Source organism: Gallus gallus, chromosome 2 (assembly GCF_016699485.2).
Source record: "Gallus gallus isolate bGalGal1 chromosome 2, bGalGal1.mat.broiler.GRCg7b, whole genome shotgun sequence".
Taxonomy (NCBI): Eukaryota; Metazoa; Chordata; class Aves; order Galliformes; family Phasianidae; genus Gallus; species Gallus gallus.
Window position 1 is genome coordinate 148930410 of NC_052533.1, and position 18791 is coordinate 148949200.

Genomic DNA, 18791 nt, shown 5'->3' on the forward strand with positions numbered 1-18791 from the left:
ACACCTCCACGGATGGACGGGGCATCCACAGCCTCTCTGGGCAGCTGTTCCAGCACCTCCCCACTCTCTCTGTCAAGAACTTCCCCCGATATCCAATCTAAATCTTCCCTACTCGAGTTCATAACCACTCCCTCTTGGTCCTATCACTGTCTACCCTTGTAGAAAGTTGATTCCCCTCCTGTTTATAATCTCCTTTTAGGTCCTGGAAGGCTGCAATGAGCTCACCCCGCAGCCTTCTCTTCTGCAGGCTCAACAAGCCCAGCTCCCTCAGCCTGTCTTTGTAGGGGAGGTGCTGCAGCCCTCTGAGCATCTTTCTGGCCTCCTCTGGACCCTCTCCAGCAGCTCCCTGTCTTTCTTGGATTGGGGTCCCCATGCCTGGACGCAGTACTGCAGATGGGGCCTCACGAGGGCAGAGCAGAGAGGAACAATCACCTCCCTGTCCCTGCTGGCCACCCCTCTGCTGATGGAGCCCAGGATCCCATTTGCTTTCCTTGCTGTAAGAGCACACCGCTGGCTCATGTTCAGTTTTTCATTCACCAGGACCCTCAGGTCCTTCTCTGCAGGGCTGTAAGAGCAAAGCTATGTTTTGCTACAAGTGCAAAGCTATGTTCAGCACCAGGGCTGTTCCTGAGCTGGCTATCTCCAAAACTCAATGGCTTTCTGTACCTAAGCATGGAGATGAGGGAGGCATTCTTCTGCAAAGAAAACTTGAAAACAGAACACACACATGACACGTCTTTACATCCAAGAGAAGGTCATGTCCAGCCTTCCTCTCTGATAACCACTGATGCTGAGACACCTCTGCCACATAATGTGTGGCACTGATATGCTGCTCCATAGTCTTACCGAGTTGCTGGAGCCTGGCTGCTCCTTCCATTCAGCCTCTCAATCTTGTACTCAACTCCTTCAATGATGACAGTGGACTGCATGCTCATCTCAGGCACTTGTTTTATCATCTCGTCCTCTTCCGCTTCTTCTTCCAACAGAATAGTGCGTTTCTGCTGCAGTTTTCGAGCTGCCAAAACAAGACAGACTCATCTCACACCACATTCAGCCCCATTAAATCCCACAGGGATGCAGACTTTGGGCAGCACTTTATGCTCACCACCTCTGCAAGTCTGTGTTGCTTTAAGTCTATGCTCTCCTGGACACAGCTTTTGTTTCTCCTCCACTCCACCAATGCTTCAGACGTAAAAGCTCCACCCCATTCTTTCAGGCCCACCCTTACTCAAGGGATCTCTCTCCCTTAGGTGCATTTTCCTATTGCATTCCAGTACTCCTGATTAGAGGTGATGTTTCTCCCCATCTACCACACTTAGCAATCCTCAAAACAAGCTCAAATTCAAACCTGAAACCCTGCAGTTCTCCTTCCCATCATGATCTCTGCACATAAAGCATCTGATGCACCCATAACATTTTACAGGCTGGACGTGTGATTCTTTCAGCCTAATCACATCAAAGAAACTCCAAAGGACAACTGCAATTTCTTTTCCTTACCTTCCTTTCTACCTGTTAGGATATCTGTTATGAGCTTACTCTCGTCTGAAATTGCATTCACGTTCCTGAAACTAAGAATGCTCCTGATGCTTCACACCAGTATACAAAAAGCCTCTAAACGGGAATATGGGAGGGAAGGCAAGAAGAACAGCTGCATACAGAATGGAAGAGCCAATTTACAAAGGGAATTCTACCATAATCTTTGTGAGCAGCAGTGAGTCACAGTTCCCAAAGCCAGGAATTCAATCCCACCTGTATTTTCTTATGGAACAGGACCAGATTGCATTAGAAGCCCCTCTATCCAATCACTGTAGATCCTCACATCTAAAGCAATTTCCAAGCAGGAAAAAAAGACATCAAAGACTACAGCAGACAGTTTCCCTTCTGTGAAAGCACTGTGAAAAATCAGAGCAGGATACCAGGCAATGGAAGCTCTTCTGCCACATCCTGCATAAGGATATCACAGGCAATTCCATTTGCATCCCTGCAGAACGGCACCAGGATATAATCTCCTGCCAGTCAACATTGGCATCTTACAAAGAAACATAACCATTTGCAGTAACTCTGTAAAATTGTTTTGAACCCTGATTCCACTGCACCACCAGCTGTCCATACTGTAACAATGGAGCAGCCAATAAAATCCTTAGTTTTAATGTACAGCAAGCAATTACCAGGCCTTATAGAATCATAGAACGTCTTAGGTTGAAAGAGGTGATTGGAGACAGCCAGCATGACTTCACAGTCACAGTCACAGGGAGATCGTGCCTGACCAATCTGGTGGCCTTCTATGATGGAGTTCCAGCTTTGTTGGATGGGAGAAGGGCAGTGGATGTCATCTACCTAGACTTATGCAAGCCCTTTGACATGGTCCCTCACCACATCCTTCTCTCTAAATCGAAGAGGTGTGGAATGAAAGGATGGGCTGTTGGATGCATTAGGAACTGGCTGGCTGGATGCAGCCAAAGGGTTGTGATCAATGGGTCTGAATCAGGGTGGAGGGGGTCACAAGGGGGGTCCCTCAGGGGTCGGTCTTGGGACCGGTGCTCTTCAACATCTCCATCAATGACAGATAACGGCATTGAGTGCAGCCTCAACAAGTTTGCGGATGACACCAAGCTGAATGGTGCAGTTGATACGTTGGAAGGAAGGGAAGCCATCCAGAGGGACCTGGACAGGCTGCAGAAGTGGGCCCATGTGAACATAATGAGGTTCACTAAGGCCAAGTGCAGGGTGCTGCAATTGGGTCAGGGCAATCCCAAGTGTTGATACAGACTGGGTGATGATCTCCTTGAGAGAAGCCCTGCGGAGAAGGAATTGGGGTCCTGGGGGATGAGGAGCTGGGAATGGTTTAAACTGAGACAGGGGAGGTTTAGGTTGGATATGAGGAGGAAGTTTTTCCCCCAGAGGGTGGTGACGCACTGAACAGGTTGCCCAAGGAGGCTGTGGATGCCCCATCCCTGCAGGCATTCAAGGCCAGGCTGGATGTGGCTCTGGGCAGCCTGGTCTGCTGGTTGGCGACCCTGCACACAGCAGGGCTTGGAACTCAATGAGCACTGGGGTCCTTTTCAACCCAGGCCATTCTAGGATTCTATGGAAAGGACTCTGAAGATCATCAAGCTCCAATTCCCCGTTATAAGACGTGGTGGCCTCAAGTTGTGCCAGGGGAGGTTCAGGTTTGATGTCAGGAAAAAATTGTTCTCAGAATGAGTGGTGCTGCAGTGGCACAGCTGCCCAGGGAGGGCTGGGAGTCACCATCCATGGAGGTGTTACAGAACCACGGAGATGTGGCACCTGGTGAGGGGTTAATGGGCACGGTGGGGATGGGTTGGGGTTGGACTTGGTGACCCTAAAGGACTTTTCTCATCTTAATGACTCTATAACTCTTATTAACCGCCTACAAGCTTTTGCAGGGGTTGGATTCCCAGTGCCTCCCACAGAAGAAGGCTTCAGTTCCCAGGCCAAACTTCCCTTCACAGAATGAAGCCTACCTTCCTCTTCCTTCATTTTCTTCAGGTCATCCTCCCCCACCAAGGAGACACGTTTGGGAGGTTTATCCACCTGCTGCTGCTTCACCTCCACTTCAAAGTATTTCTGCCTCTCACGGAAGGATCGCTGCTCAGGGCTGTGCAGTCCACCCTGCGCTGGCACCTGTGGAAATCCACAATGGCAATGCTCACAGAGCCACCAAGCCAAGCCAAGCCCCAGCGTGAGGCCTGTGCCTCAGCCTGGTGCTCCATAGCACTCCCTTTCCCCTTCCCCAGCCCTCCCACGTGCCTGCACTGGGATCCTTTCTCCATATCCACAGTCCCAAAAGCCTGAATCCTCTCTGAGGTGCCGTCTCAACTCCTGCTCCACCCACCAGACCTCACCTCTGGGGCAGGTTTGGGTTTCTCTCTGCAGTTCCCAAGGACACTGAGAAATGGGTATGCACTAAAAGGAGGGCTTTCTGCCATCACTCCCTCCCCACAACCAGAGGTCATCAGTACCAGCAGTCAGGGACATCACTTGCTGGAATGGTATCAGAAGAACAGAACTATAGGGAGTAAAAGAAACGGATCCACAAAATCCATTTGTGAGCCACAGATAGGAATTGTAAGGCTAAAATGAGAACTGCCAAGAATTACTACAAATAAGACTCTTTTTTAGTTACATAAATGAAAATGAACTACAGGAGGAGAGCAAGATGACCTTCAACATGAGCATTACATTCAACCAGAATGTTCTTGGAGCAGATTTAGCCTGGCCCTGTGGCCTGGAAGCTCAGCAGGTTTCTTTGTATCAGAACAGCAAGGTTAAGACATAGCACCCAAATGCCCTGGGAACCAATGAGCTTTCATAGAAATCATAGAATTACTCAGGTTGGAAAAGACCTCAAAGACCACCAAGTCCAACCACAACCCAACCATCCTACCCCAACTCCAACAGCCCTCCGCTCAGTCATGTCCCTGAGCACCACATCCAGACGGCTGTTAAACACAGCCAGGGATGGTGACCCAACCACCTCCCTGGGCAGCCCATTCCAGTGCTTAACAACCCTTTCTGTAAAGAAGTCTTTCCTGATAGCCAACCTAAACCTCCCCTGGCACAACTTGAGGCCATTTCCCCTCGTCCTGTCACCTGTCACCAATGAGAACAGACCAGCTCTGCTCTGCTGCAGTCACCTTTCAGGTACTGGAAGAGAGCAATGAGGGCTCCCCTCAGCCACCTCTTCCCCACACTGAACAGCCCCAGTTCCCTTTGCAGGCCATATTCTCCAAGGCCTTCCCCAGCCTTGCTGCCCTTCTCTGGACCTGCTCCAGCACCTCCATGTCCTCTCTGTACTGAGGTGCCCCAAACTGCACACAGCACTCGAGGTGAGGCCTCACCAGTGCTGAGTACAGGGCAGGATGACTTCCAGTTCTGCTCACCATTCCTGACCCAAGCCAGGATGCCATTGGCCTTCTTGGCCACCTGGGCGTGCTGCTGGCTCATATTCAGCCAACAGTGCTCCGAGGTCCCTTTCCATCAGGCACTTGAAATGCTCCATCTTCCCTGTGTTCCACTGTTTGGCTGTCATTGCCCCCAAGCAGCAGCAGTTACCTGTGTCTCAAGCAGAGGGTGTGACAAGGGCACTGCTGCAAAAGTCTTGTATGCTTGCTTGACGTTGATGGGAATCTCATCGGGAGAGGGTGGTGATGGTGGCTTTGGCTACAGCGACAGAAACAGAACATAAAGGAAATCACAGTTGTTATCAAACAACAGAACATGGGGGTCACACTTCAAAATCCCCATCCTGAAGGGCCTGAACAGTGCAATACGGAAGGGAGAGCTACTGCAGCCTTGTGCAGAAAGGAGAGCAGTGCACCATGTATATGCTGGATGGAGCAGCACAGGTGGCACAGCCCCATTTTCTCTCTTGGCTGGTGGAGGAATGGTACTTCTGGTGGCACAGATCCTCAGCAGCTTCACCAGAATGTCGTGACCCATCTCTTGGCCATGGGGCCAAACTGATGTCCTGGTCCTAAAGCATTTCCACCCAGTTCAATGAGCACACACCCACCTGATTCAGTGGGCTTTTGGAGCTGGAATACAGTGACGAGCAGTTGGCTGAGCACTCCTTTGGACTGAAAAAGCCAAATTCAGTCCAGTGGGAAATGAGAGAGAAGCTCTGACCTTATCCAGTATTTCTGACTAACAGAACCCTTCTCGTTGGAAGAGATCTACCGGTGGCATTCCTTTTCTCCTGTCTTTTCCTTCTTCTCCAGTGCCTGCTGTACTTCGGATTTGGTACAAATCCATTCAGGCTCCGATAAAAAGAGAACGGCTACTCTACAAATATGCAGCAGCAATTCTTACCCAGGCTAAGACCAAAATACACAGATCCATCAACATACAGCCCTGAGAATGAGAATCTCTGACAGAAAACCAATCATTCTGCATATCACCCAACTCACTGCAGATGACATTGGCTTTTGCTCCAAGATGCGAGAGGCTGGTGGGCATGGTTTCATGCCTCAGCATAACTCTAAGTGGCAGTGGAGCAGCCTGGGACAAGCTGAGTGAGAAGGAACTGCGGCCACTTACAGAGTTCTGGGCAGTGGAGCATGGCTTGGGTTGCTGGAAGGGATTGGGGCTGTCCCCGTCCTCCGAGTTATGTGATGCAGCGTTTTGTCGCACTCGAGAAAGAGGCTGAATGACGCCTGGCTTGGTCTGCTTGGGTCAGTGCCACACGAGGGGGGAAAAGGAAGAGCAAGAGAGAGAGGGAGAGAAAAGAGTTGAGCAGTCAGGGCAGCGAGGTGCATCCTTGGGAAGGAGAGCTACTGCAGCAAACACCAAACACCAAGCCATGCCTCTGGTGCAAGCATTTGGGCAAGCAAAGTGGCTCGGGCAAAGCAACACCAATGTGTTAAGTGATGCCCAAGTCACAAGGGAGAGCCTGCCATAGAAATGTATACTACTGTATGAGGTTCAATTGGGCCAAGTGTTATGTCCTGCATTTGGTCACAACAACCCCAGGCAACCCTACAGGCCTGGGGAGGAGTGGCTGGAAAGCTGCCTTATGGAAAGGGACCTCGGGGTACTGAAGGACACTAGGCTGAATATGAGCCAGCAGCGTGCCCAGGTGGCCAAGAAGGCCAATAGCATCCTGGCTTGGGTCAGGAATGGTGAGCAGCACTGGAAGTCATCCTGCCCTGTACTCGGCACTGGTGAGGCCTCACCTCGAGTGCTGTGTGCAGTTTGGGGCACCTCAGTACAGAGAGGACATGGAGGTGCTGGAGCAGGTCCAGAGAAGGGCAGCAAGGCTGGGGAAGGCCTTGGAGAATATGGCCTGCAAAGGGAACTGGGGCTGTTCAGTGTGGGGAAGAGGAGGCTGAGGGGAGACCTCATTGCTCTCTTCCAGTACCTGAAAGGTGACTGCAGCAGAGCGGGGCTGGTCTGTTCTCATTGGTGACAGGTGACAGGACGAGGGGAAATGGCCTCAAGTTGTGCCAGGGGAGGTTTAGGTTGGCTATCAGGAAAGACTTCTTTACAGAAAGGGTTGTTAAGCACTGGAATGGGCTGCCCAGGGAGGTGGTTGGGTCACCATCCCTGGCTGTGTTTAACAGCCGTCTGGATGTGGTGCTCAGGGACATGATTGAGCGGAGGGCTGTTGGAGTTGGGGTAGGATGGTTGGGTTGTGGTTGGACTTGGTGATCTTTGAGGTCTTTTCCAACCTGGGTGATTCTATGATTCTATGGCAGCTGCAGTGCTCAGAGGGGAATGGCACAGATATGTCAGAGCTTGGGGAATGTAAGCATCATGAATGGGAAACGCAGCTGGGAGACGTCAGCCAGGAATGGGTACTGGCACAAGTTGGGGTGGAACGAACAGAGCAGCAGTGAGGCCTCCAGTCAGGAATGCGGACAGATAGCAGCAAAGAGTGGAGAAAGGAGATTGAGGTGTCATCACTGCTGGGTGTTGTGCGGAACTGAACAAAACTCCAAATACTTAAAGGGACCAGAAGCACAACTGGCCAGAAAAACCATGAGAACAAATTGCTAATGTGAGCAGGAATAAAAGCTATAAACATTGAGTTTTCAGTGTAGGAGTACTGAAGACAGTGCATTTGTACAAACCTGGAGGGACACTGAGAAAGAGAACACAGAGCCAACAGTGAGAAGAAACCAGGCTGGAAGGAAGCACACCCAGGGGGAAGAGGCAGGCTTTACATGCTAGTGGGTACATAGGGGACGCTACTAGAAGGTCTCAGAGCAGATGTACTTACTGATCTGCTGTCATCCTGCGATGCTATGAAGTTAATGGAAGCCTGAAAGCAGAAATCGAAGGGTCATTGTGGGGTCCATAAGGGAACCCCCTTCAGCTAACCCGGCCCCACTCAAAGACTTAAAAAACTCCTTCCCCCTGCCTTTCATCCCATATAGCACAAAGCTTTCAAGTCCCACATCAGCCTCTGCAATGCATTCTCCACGTGGGAAGCAGCTCAAAGAGCAGCTTCTCTGTGTTCCTCTACAAGAAGACACTCTCAATTCTCTATGCTTCTCCACACATTAGCCCCCACCCTCTCCACTTTTCCAGCTCAGCCGATCGTGGCCCCTCTTTGCATCCCCTGTGCTCGAGCAAAGTCATCAGCACTGCAGCTTCTTGGCCATCTAAGCAGAAGGAGCAGGGAACAGCCTCTGTGCTTTGGCAGCTGCCTGGGTGCTGCTCTACAGCAAGCCGTGGGGTACCCCCAGCCCACGAGCTGGGGAGCATGGAGGTCAAGGAAGCGAGCAGCGGGGCCAGGTGGGAGCAGCATGGAGTAGCAGCGCACACTGCACACCAGCAGGCACTTACAAAGCGTGTCTCCCTGCCTGGCCGAGCAGCTGCGGGCATCTGCAGGGGGGAAACACCAGGGGAGAGAATGGAGAGAAAATGGAGAGACCAGCATTCCCGCGTGAGGCTGAGAGCTTCCCCAGCACACAGAATGCACTCACCCAATGCTACTGCTGCCCACACAGCCCTCTGCCACAAAGGAAGGCTCATTGCCCACCTCTGCTGTCAGTCATGGAGGCAGACGCATTACACGCCCAAACCCACTACAAACAGCTCCTTCGCATCATACCTTGCAGGAACCAAGTCCAGGCAACACTACTGTGCCTCAGGACAATGGACTGTGGGGAATGAGAAGCCTCCAGCCTAACTTTGGTATCAAGGAAGGTCATGGAACAGATCATCGTGAGTGCAAACACATGGCATGTGCAGGACAACCAGGGGATCAGGCCCAGGCACGTGGGTTCACAAACCAGAGAATGGCTGGGTTGGAAGGAAGCCCAAGGATCATGAAGCTCCAACCCCCCACCACACACAGGGCCACCAACCTCCACACTCAATACCAGCCCAGGCTGCCCACGGCCCCATCCAACCTGGCCTTCCACACCTCCACGGATGGACGGGGCATCCACAGCCTCTGGGCAGCTGTTCCAGCACCTCCCCACTCTCTCTGTCAAGAACTTCCCCCGATATCCAATCTAAATCTTCCCTACTCGAGTTCATAACCACTCCCTCTTGGTCCTATCACTGTCTACCCTTGTAGAAAGTTGATTCCCCTCCTGTTTATAATCTCCTTTTAGGTCCTGGAAGGCTGCAATGAGCTCACCCCGCAGCCTTCTCTTCTCCAGGCTCAACAAGCCCAGCTCCCTCAGCCTGTCTTTGTAGGGGAGGTGCTGCAGCCCTCTGAGCATCTTTGTGGCCTCCTCTGGACCCTCTCCAGCAGCTCCCTGTCTTTCTTGCATTGGGGTCCCCAGGCCTGGACGCAGTACTGCAGATGGGGCCTCACGAGGGCAGAGCAGAGAGGGACAATCACCTCCGTGTCCCTGCTGGCCACCCCTCTGCTGATGGAGCCCAGGATACCATTTGCTTTCCAGGCTGCAGGAGCACACTGCTGGCTCGTGCTCAGTTTTTCATCCACCAGGACCCTACAGAATCCCTTCTTATTGGTTTTAACATCCCTTGCCAAGTTTAGTTCCATCTGTGCCTTAGCTTTCCTAATGCCCTCTCTGCAAGTTCACACAGGATCCCTGTCTGCTCCTCAGGTCACACACTCTTGTTTCCGCAGCTGGTAAATGGCAGATCCTGCCAGACTGCCCTCATCTCCTTCTATGGCCAGGTGATCTGGTGGTCAAGGGAAAGGCTCTGGATGGAGTCTCCCTAGACTTCAGTAAAGCATTTGGATCCATCTCCTGCAGCATCCTCCTGGGCGCATTGGCAGCCCACGGCTGGGATTGGTACGCTCTTTGCTGGGTAACAAACCAGCTGATGGTCAGGACCTGAGAGTGGTGGTGAACAGAGTGCTGTCCCACCAGAGAATGGTTAACAGTGTTAACAGAATCACAGAATGGTTGGGTTGGAAAGGACCTCAAGGATCACAAAGCTCCAACCCCCCACCACACACAGGGCCACCAACCTCCACACTCAATACCAGCCCAGGCTGCCCACAGCCCCATCCAACCTGGCCTTCAACACCTCCAGGGACGGACGGGGCATCCACAGCCTCTCTGGGCAGCTGTTCCAGCACCTCCCCACTCTCATAGCAAAGAACTTCCCCCTAACAAATACAGGAATTACTCTCAAATAAAGGAATTATCCTCAGCTCCCTCTGCCCGGTGCTGCCCTGGAAGCACACCTGCCTTCTCCCCATTGCCTGCCTTGGGTGCAGCCTCACCTGTTGGTTACTGGGAGAATAGGGGGTTTCTCGCCTTGAATTTCCCATCCCCGACTCGGGAGCCTGCAAGAGAGAAGACAAAGCTTGAGAATTACTGTGCAGCAGCAACTTCCACACATCTCTGTTTGCAGTGAGACCAGGAGACAGCTCTGATATCCAGCCTGAAGGCAACGATGGACCACTTCATCACAAGGAGGCAGAGTTAGTGCTGGCCCAACGGCAGATGTCAGATTGCAAAAAGCACTGTAAACAGCAAGAGAATTGTATTAAACATCAGAGCCGAGACCACACCTGAACATCTTGCACAGCCAACTACACCAGGTTAAGACTTCTGCCTTGTAAGGATTTCTGGGAATCTTCTCCCCCAGCTCAAGACAAACTCTGTGTTGTATGGACACCGAGCAACAAAAGCCACTTGTAACCAAAAGGAGACTCTTCCATAGCCGTAGCCATTGCAGCTGGCCTGCAGCTGCAGAGCAGGGCAGAGCACAGGAAGGACAAAGCTTTCATCCCTTCTGCAGGAACACCCACAGCAGCATCACAAGAGCAGTCCCAATAATCATCATGCTGGTTAAGGAACACCATTAAAAGCATTTTAGATGCCTAAAGGTGGAAATGGGTCCTTTGGGATTCCAAGAGTTCTTGAAGCAGATCTATGTGTTTTGCAATTATTAATCATTATACTCATGCAGTAGTGAATCCTGTTAATGTGACTTGGGTCAGCTGTGGGCAAACATATTTATTTCTCCATCCGAAGCCAGGGGATGTAATCTAAGGCTTACACTGGAGAAAAGGACACCACAGAGAGAGGACGTGGCAGTCTCAAACCCATCACTTCCATGTGACCTTCCAGTGCTCCCACTCTGTTTGGTTCCGGCTGCCTCTGCCCAAAGCCTTCCTGTGCTGTTCATCCACCCATCAAGGAGGGAGCTGCTCTGCAAAGGACTCATCCTACAATGAAAACCCTTCAGCTCCCTGACCCACCTGACACAGCTCTGCTGCCAGTGTGCGGGAGGAGAACAGACAACGGGAAAGAGTCTTCTATGACAGCAGCGTGGAATTAGATCAGCTTAAGCTAACTGACAGCCACCTCCTGACTGATGATCGCTGGATGTGGCATTAATCTGCCTTTTCTGGACCACTGACTACAAATATAGATATATACCAGTAGTGTCCAAAGCACAAACTTTGACTGTACATAGAATGGCCCAGGTTGGAAGGAAGCCCAAGGATCACAGAGCTCCAACCCCCCACCACACACAGGGCCACCAACCTCCACACTCAATACCAGCCCAGGCTGCCCACGGCCCCATCCAACCTGGCCTTCCACACCTCCACGGATGGACGGGGCATCCACAGCCTCTCTGGGCAGCTGTTCCAGCACCTCCCCACTCTCTCTGTCAAGAACTTCCCCCTCACATCCAACCTCAATCTGCCCTCCTTCAGCTTTAAACCATTGCCCCTTGTCCTGCTCTTATCTCCCCTCTCAAAGAGTTGCCTCCCCTCCTGTTTGGAGGCTCCCTTTAGGTCCTGGAAGGCTGCAATGAGCTCACCCCGCAGCCTTCTCTTCTCCAGGCTCAACAAGCCCAGCTCCCTCAGCCTGTCTTTGTAGGGGAGGTGCTGCAGCCCTCTGAGCATCTTTCTGGCCTCCTCTGGACCCTCTCCAACAGCTCCCTGTCTTTCTTGATTGGGGGCCCCACACCTGGACACAGTACTGCAGATGGGGCCTCACGAGGGCGGAGCAGAGAGGGACAATCACCTCCCTGTCCCTGCTGGCCACCCCTCTGCTGATGGAGCCCAGGATACCATTTGCTTTCTGAGCTAAAGGAGCACACTGCTGGCTCATGACTTCCAATACACTGAGAGGTTGCAGACATTCTGCCGCATGCCTTGTTCCATTTTTAAATGTCCACACACGTGGAAAAGACAAAATGTCACCACAGAACTGGGCCACGACCACCTAAGACAACTACAGCTGGCTGGTCTGCTTTGTTTTCTCCCATCGCTGTATCTCTGGCAGGAGGGGTGCAGTCTGCATGAGGTTTTTTGGCTCCTATTGCAATCCAGATCCCCAAAAGGGCAGACAGGTTGAAGAGGAGAGCAGGGCTCACCCAGAACACCTTTGGGCTGAGTCCCCCCAGCTCTGTCGCAGATCACAGGAACTTAAATACAAGCAGATCTCCCACAGCAAAAAGGCATGTTCTCCCTTGAAATAGGAAAGGCTGATACACTGTAAGAAGTCCTTCAAGGAGCAGCATGCCCTTGTGCTGGAAGTTAGCTACCTCAGCTACACTCTTCACTTTCAGAGGTCTATCACAGAATCCTAGAATGGCCTGGGTTGCAGAGGACCGCAGTGCTCATTGAGTTCCAACCCCTGCTATGTGCAGGGTCGCCAACCACCACACCAGGCTGCCCAGAGCCACATCCAGCCTGGCCTTGGATGCCTGCAGGGATGGGGCATCCACAGCCTCCTTGGGCAACCTGTTCAGTGCGTCACCACCCTCTGGGGGAAAAACTTCCTCCTCATATCCAACCTAAACCTCCCCCGTCTCAGTTTAAACCATTCCCCCTTGTCCTGTCGCCATCCACCCTCATAAACAGCTGTTCCCCCTCCTGTTTATACACTCCCTTCAAGTACTGGAAGGCCACAATGAGGTCTCCCCGCAGCCTTCTCTTCTCCAGGCTAAACAAGCCCAGTTCCCTCAGCCTTTCCTCACGGGAGAGGTGCTCCAGCCCTCTGATCATCTTAGTGGCCCTCTGACCACCTTAGTGGCCTCCTCTGGACCCGCTCCAAGAGCTCCACATCCTTCCTGTGCTGGGGGCCCCACGCCCGGACGCAGTACTGTAGATGGGACCTCACAAGAGCTGAGTAGAGAGGTCCAATCACTTCCCTGTCCCTGCTGGCCACCCCTGTTTGAATGCAGCCCAGTCTAAAAAGGTCTGTGCTTGCTGAAGCCCACAGATACACCTGACACCATCACCCCGCAGCCCTTTGCTCCCACAGAATTACAGCAACACTGCTGGCTCCTGGAGGGGCTGCCCACACTGAGGGGAGGTCCTCCCCAGCCCCCCATCTCGGCCTCCTGGCAGAGGGCACATGCACAGCTGGTCCGTTAGTGCTGGAGGACAACCACAGGCACCACACACAGAGCACGTGCATTAAGGTGGGAGCAGCCCAGGCCTCGTGCTGCCTTTGCACGCCCCGTGGTTTAGTAGGAGCTGAAGGGCTCCCTGGTGACCGCATGCTGCACGCCGTTAGAGCGCTTGCCTTGGTGTAAAGGTTGGTCTTCAGCACACCCTCCCTGCCATAGCCCAGCGGTGGGCCCCCCAGGCAGGCCCCGCCTGCTGCCTTCCCCCTCCGGTTGGCCACCACGAAGGGGTTCTCGCTGAAGAGGATGGGCTGGGAGTCAATCATGCACTCTGGCTCTGGTGTCTCCGGCTCCTGGGGTGGGGAGCAATGGGTGGGATCCCGTTCGTCCAGAGGGGGCTTTTCTGCCCCGCACGTGCGTGGGCAAGGCGACGTGGGGTCCTGGGGAGGGCCAGGCTCACATCTGGTGCTCAGGGATGCAGTTGGTGCTGAGGAGCAGTCCTGGCTGTCCTGTGCCACCGGCAGGGACAGCATAGCGCGGTCACTCCCTGTGCTGGAGGTTGCCCTACCACAATGAACAGGCTGTGAGGAAACAGAAGGGTCAGAAAGACATGAAGAGAGCAGGGAAAAGGAGAGGAAGAGAAAACACAGAGCTGAAGGACAGGGGAGAGAGAAGTTCCAGTAGTAACACCCACAGCACCATTCCACCTTCTACTCCGTCACCAGTCCGGGGAGCCCAGGTGCTACTTCATACAATCACAGACTCATAGAATGGCCTGGGCTGAAAAGGACCACAACACTCATTGAGTTCTCACCCCTGCTATGTGCAGGGTCGCCAACCAGCAGACCAGGCTGCCCAGAGCCACATCCAGCCTGGCCTTGAATGCCTGCAGGGATGGGGCATCCACAGCCTCCTTGGGCAACCTGTTCAGTGCGTCACCACCCTCTGGGGGAAAAACTTCCTCCTCATATCCACCCTAAACCTCCCCTGTCTCAGTTTAAACCATTCCCCCTTGTCCTGTCACCATCCACCCTCACAAACAGCCGTTCCCTCTCCTGTTTATACACTCCCTTCAAGTACTGGAAGGCCACAATGAGGTCTCCCCGCAGCCTTCTCTTCTCCAGGCTAAACAAGCCCAGTTCCCTCAGCCTCTCCTCATAAGAGAGGAGAAAAATTTTTTAGCTCAATTCATGGAAACCCTTGGGGTTATTCAGCTGCAAAAGAGCCACATTGGCTTCTGAATAGAGCTGCAACCGTTTTCCTTTAGAGGCCAGGCCCTCTGGTAGTTTTGTTTGTAGCTGATTCGTTTCTTTGAACGTAGCTGGAAACCCACTAAGGAAGGCCAAGCCTTCCACACTTCCAAGAGGACCTTGCTGTCAGCATGCACTACACACACTGAGTTATCAGCAGGCTCATGCACACTCCTTGCTCTCATTTACACTCCTATTTGCATTTCAGCGGCTCAGTAACTCTGCTGCTCTCCAGCAAAACCAACTCCAAGAGCAGCACAAGCACATGGCCTTCCAGCTCCTGCAGCACCCTCAGCTCCACCATCACACTGCCAAACAACATTTGTCTCACCCCAGCTTACTTCCATGTAGCCCCAGCACACACAATAACATAAATTCCTCGTTTTGCTCCACTGAGCTCCCACACAGTCACACCCCATCACTATTCCCTATGCAGACCCATCCCATCTGCACGCACACACGTTGTTCTGTGGGCCCATTTCATCGCCATGCACACAGTAGCATACAGAGCAGTAACAGCTAACATAGGGCACCATGAGGATCCATAGGGTGCCATAGGGATCCATAGGGACCCATAATCATAGAATCATCACAGTAACAGTGGGGAACAGAGCACAGATCCCTTTACACGCTCTTACAGCACAGAACCCATCCCAGATGAAGCACTGACCTTTTATCCTTTAGTACCATAAAAGAGTGTTGGTTACCCCACCAAAGCCTTCAGCAGTGAAGCGGGGATGATGAGGGAACAATGCTGCAGCCTCCTCCTCCTCCCAGCTGCTGGTGGTGCAGCAGAAAGACCCTTTCAGCTCAGAGCACATTCCCCAATTCCTGTGTCAAGGCAGCACTCACCAAAATAGCTCTGGTGGCCGGGTAGGCTGCTGGCTTACAATGGCAGCTGAGAGGCTCAGGAATTCCTGCTGCCCTCCCCCAGCCCTCACCCCCACCCCAACCCCCAACCCAATGCAGCGGATAGCAGAGCCTCAGCACAGATCCTATTTCTTCAGACACTGAGGTCTGTGCTACCCCCAGAAATTCTGCTATTGTACCGTGTCCCTTCCCAATGCAAAGGGCTCCTATCAAAAAAATCCCCCTCCTCCCCACCAAAATCCAACTTTCTTCTCCCAGAGCACCCTGGAGGCATTCAAGACCAGGCTGGATGTGGCTCTGGGCAGCCTGGTCTGCTGGTTGGCGACCCTGCACACAGCAGGGGGTTGGAACTCCATGAGCATTGTGGTCCTTTGCAACCCAGGCCATCCTAGGATTCTATGAAATTATCCTAATACAAAGCTACACCCGCCTAAAAGTTCTTTCAGGAACACTGCTCATTTGTGGATGTGCTAATTAGAAGAATGCCAGCAGTCCACCAGCATAAGGTGGGTTTGCCATCCAGCAGCCACGTCATCCTGACACTGCTTTTCCTTATCAAGCAGACAGTGCAAATACCCCTCAATTATCAGTCATTCCAGGTGATCCCACAGCACCAAAGCTCTCTTTGCTCATACAGAGGGTAAAAAAGTAAATGCTGCTCTTAGGGCACTGTGGAGATGGGCATCTCCCCAGGGCTGCACAAGGGCTGATGGACCTCCAAGTCCCGTTCTGATGATGGACGTGACTGGAGCTGAGCTTCACCCATTGCTCACATTAATGTCCAGCACTACTGCATGCGTCCCAGTGCAGGATGCCCTGCTCCCTCAGCTCCACATGGACTATTTTTATCAGACAAGCAACCATTTCTATTTTGGGGAGGCAACAATTCTGGCAATGCAGTGTGCTTCTCCCAGCCTTGCTCTGTCACTCCAGCACAGAGAACAGTAACATTTCACTCTGCGCCCTCGAAGCGAACACAGAAGAAATGCATTTAATCATTTAATCTGAAATCAAACGGCTACGGAGGGAGAACCATTGGCCAGGAATCGAAAGCTTCAGACTGGAAAGCACAGATTAATTAAGTAACAACGGTGACCCATTACTGACAGATGTGAAGTCATCTTCATTTCTATGCTCCGGAAAGCAAAGCGAGACTATAAGTGTGCAGTCATTCTTGGGCATAGCTTCCAAGCCTGGAACATCCAGAAAAATGACAGACTGTAACAGCTCCTTTGTCACTGTGATGGCTTTATGCTGACTTCCTGATGCAGTGCTGCAAACACTGTGGTGCTGGGAAGCTGCCACTGCAGAGGGCATCGCTGAGAGAAGCACTTTCATGCAGCTTCCCACAAAAGTTCTTCAGCTGTACCAACTGCACAAACACAAAATGTGCTCCACATTAAGGACTCCTACTCACAGAACAACCAACACGGCAATACAGATTAACCCAAGAGGGACAAACGTCTGCCACTTCTTTGGGCACTGTTCTTGGGGCATCCCCACGAGAAGCTCCACCGCAATCTGCAGCAGAGTCATGACAGTGATTGACTCTAATTGTACATCCTTCTGCTCAGCAGTGTGCAGAGCAGCTCTGCACGGCCTTGAAGGGCATTATGCAGCAGCAGGAGATATGCAAGACAGCTTAGAGGAGAAAGTGGTTGGTGTGAGAGCTTGTCAAAGCACAGACAGAAACAGAGCAATACTGTGGGAATGGGGCAATTGCCTCAGCCATCTTAATACAGGCACGTTGTTTGCAGATAGACAACCTGCTCATTGAGTCAAGAATGGCTTGGGTTGGAAGGGTCCTTAAAGATCATAAAGCATAGAATGGGTTGGGTTGGAAGAGACCTTAAAGATCATCTACTTCCAACCCCCGTGCCATGGCAGGGACACTTGCACCAGACCAGTCTGCCCAGGGCACACCCAGACATGGGGCACTCATACTTCTCTGGTCAGCCTGTGCCAGGGCCTCATCATCTTCACTGTAAAGATATTTGTCCTTATATCCAATCTAAACCTACCTTCTTTTATTATCCCTTGCCCTATCACTGCACACCCATGTTCAAAGTCCCTCTCCAGCTTCTTGTAGGCTCCTTTAGGTACTGGAAGGCTGCTGTAAGATGTCCCCCCCACAGCTTTCTCTTCTCCAGGCTGGAGGATCCCAACTCTCTCAGCCTCTCCTCACTGGAAAGGTGCTCCATCCCTATGAGCTGCACACTTTTCTGCTGGTTGGACTGCTTGAATCTTCCAGGCTGTCACCACATGGGCTGGGTGCAACCACAACCCTGCTGTCACTGGAGCTCATATCTCACAGTCAAAGCAGATGGGATTTTTTCAAACAGCGCAAAGGTAGGGCTGAGCAAAAGACAGCTGGGAGAAGATAAATGTGCACTAATTGGCCCCTCCCCTGAGATGGGACATTTATAGATGCTGCCCTACACCAAGCATTCCAGTGCTCTGCTGCACATTCCAATGCCAGGCGTTCCCAGGCTCAGCCATAGGCTCCCAAATGCTGCTCTTGGGCTGCTCACAAAGGGACAGCTGCTTGCACCAGGTTGGCTCTCCCCTTGCTTCAGTTACATGAAGAGATGCTGGAAATACTTCAAATGTTCTCCTGATGAAACAATTTTTTTTTGTGGACAACCAGGAGAGAAGAGCCAAAGTTTGGGAGGATGGAGAGGAACAAAATAAGACACAGTTGGTGACACAGTCATGAAATGATAGACAAATATGAGAGAAGAACTGCAGCTGTACTCCATTCAATGGAATTAAAAAGAGATGGGTAAAAGGATGATCTCAAACAATGGGAGAACAAAGAGAGATTTTGTCCCTGATGCTATCAGCAAAGGGGTGATCAATCCTGTAGCAGCAGGAAAGGAATGGCGGTTAAGCCTCAGGATGTGTAGCTCTAATGGAGCAGGCAGCAACTCAATAGAATAGGTGTGATGCAGGGAGGGCAAAAGAAACAGAGACAGAGATGTGACATTTTAAATACCCCAGGAAGGGCAGACAGCTCTGCAATCTGTGACATTCGTGGAACCAGGATTTTGTCTTTGCTGAGTTTCCACCATGAATCAGAGACGGAAACACAGGAGGGCAGAGGGGCAGCAGTGGTGCCAAAGGCATTATCTGTGCTAGATTGGGATATGCAATCACTTCTGCTTTGCCTTTTGCAGTTCTAGATGGGTCCTGACCTTGCTTTAAACCTTTTGGTACCAGTGCCCTGCACTCCTTGCTTTCTCTGCACACAGCACCGTTGTGTCTTCTGTGCCTGGCATCATCTTCCCCTCCTGCTTCTGCAGCTTTCAGTACTCGCTTCTTCCCCTACCAATGCCTCCACACTCTCACTCATGTATATTCTTCCCTCCTGCAGGGCTGTTCTTTCTGCCTTGTTCACATCACCTC

The 18791-nt window shown here is 52.0% G+C and overlaps 1 protein-coding gene across 50 annotated transcripts in view; it reads right to left on the reverse strand.

Moving 5' to 3' along the window:
* The window catches only part of SCRIB (scribble planar cell polarity protein), a 104752-nt gene that overhangs the window by 16258 nt on the left and 69703 nt on the right, over positions 1-18791 (reverse strand). For 14 of the 50 annotated variants that reach the window (XM_040696184.2, XM_040696178.2, XM_040696188.2 and 11 more), the window contains 8 exons: positions 13446-13847; positions 10178-10240; positions 8311-8349; positions 7742-7783; positions 6061-6189; positions 5077-5184; positions 3486-3645; positions 847-1015 (listed from right to left, as the gene is read on the reverse strand). In XM_040696184.2, the coding sequence (XP_040552118.1) occupies positions 847-1015; positions 3486-3645; positions 5077-5184; positions 6061-6189; positions 7742-7783; positions 8311-8349; positions 10178-10240; positions 13446-13847 (1112 nt within the window). The remainder of the gene's footprint in view (positions 1-846; positions 1016-3485; positions 3646-5076; positions 5185-6060; positions 6190-7741; positions 7784-8310; positions 8350-10177; positions 10241-13445; positions 13848-18791) is intronic. The other 36 variants (XM_040696211.2, XM_040696202.2, XM_040696205.2 and 33 more) reach the window with 10 other exon arrangements.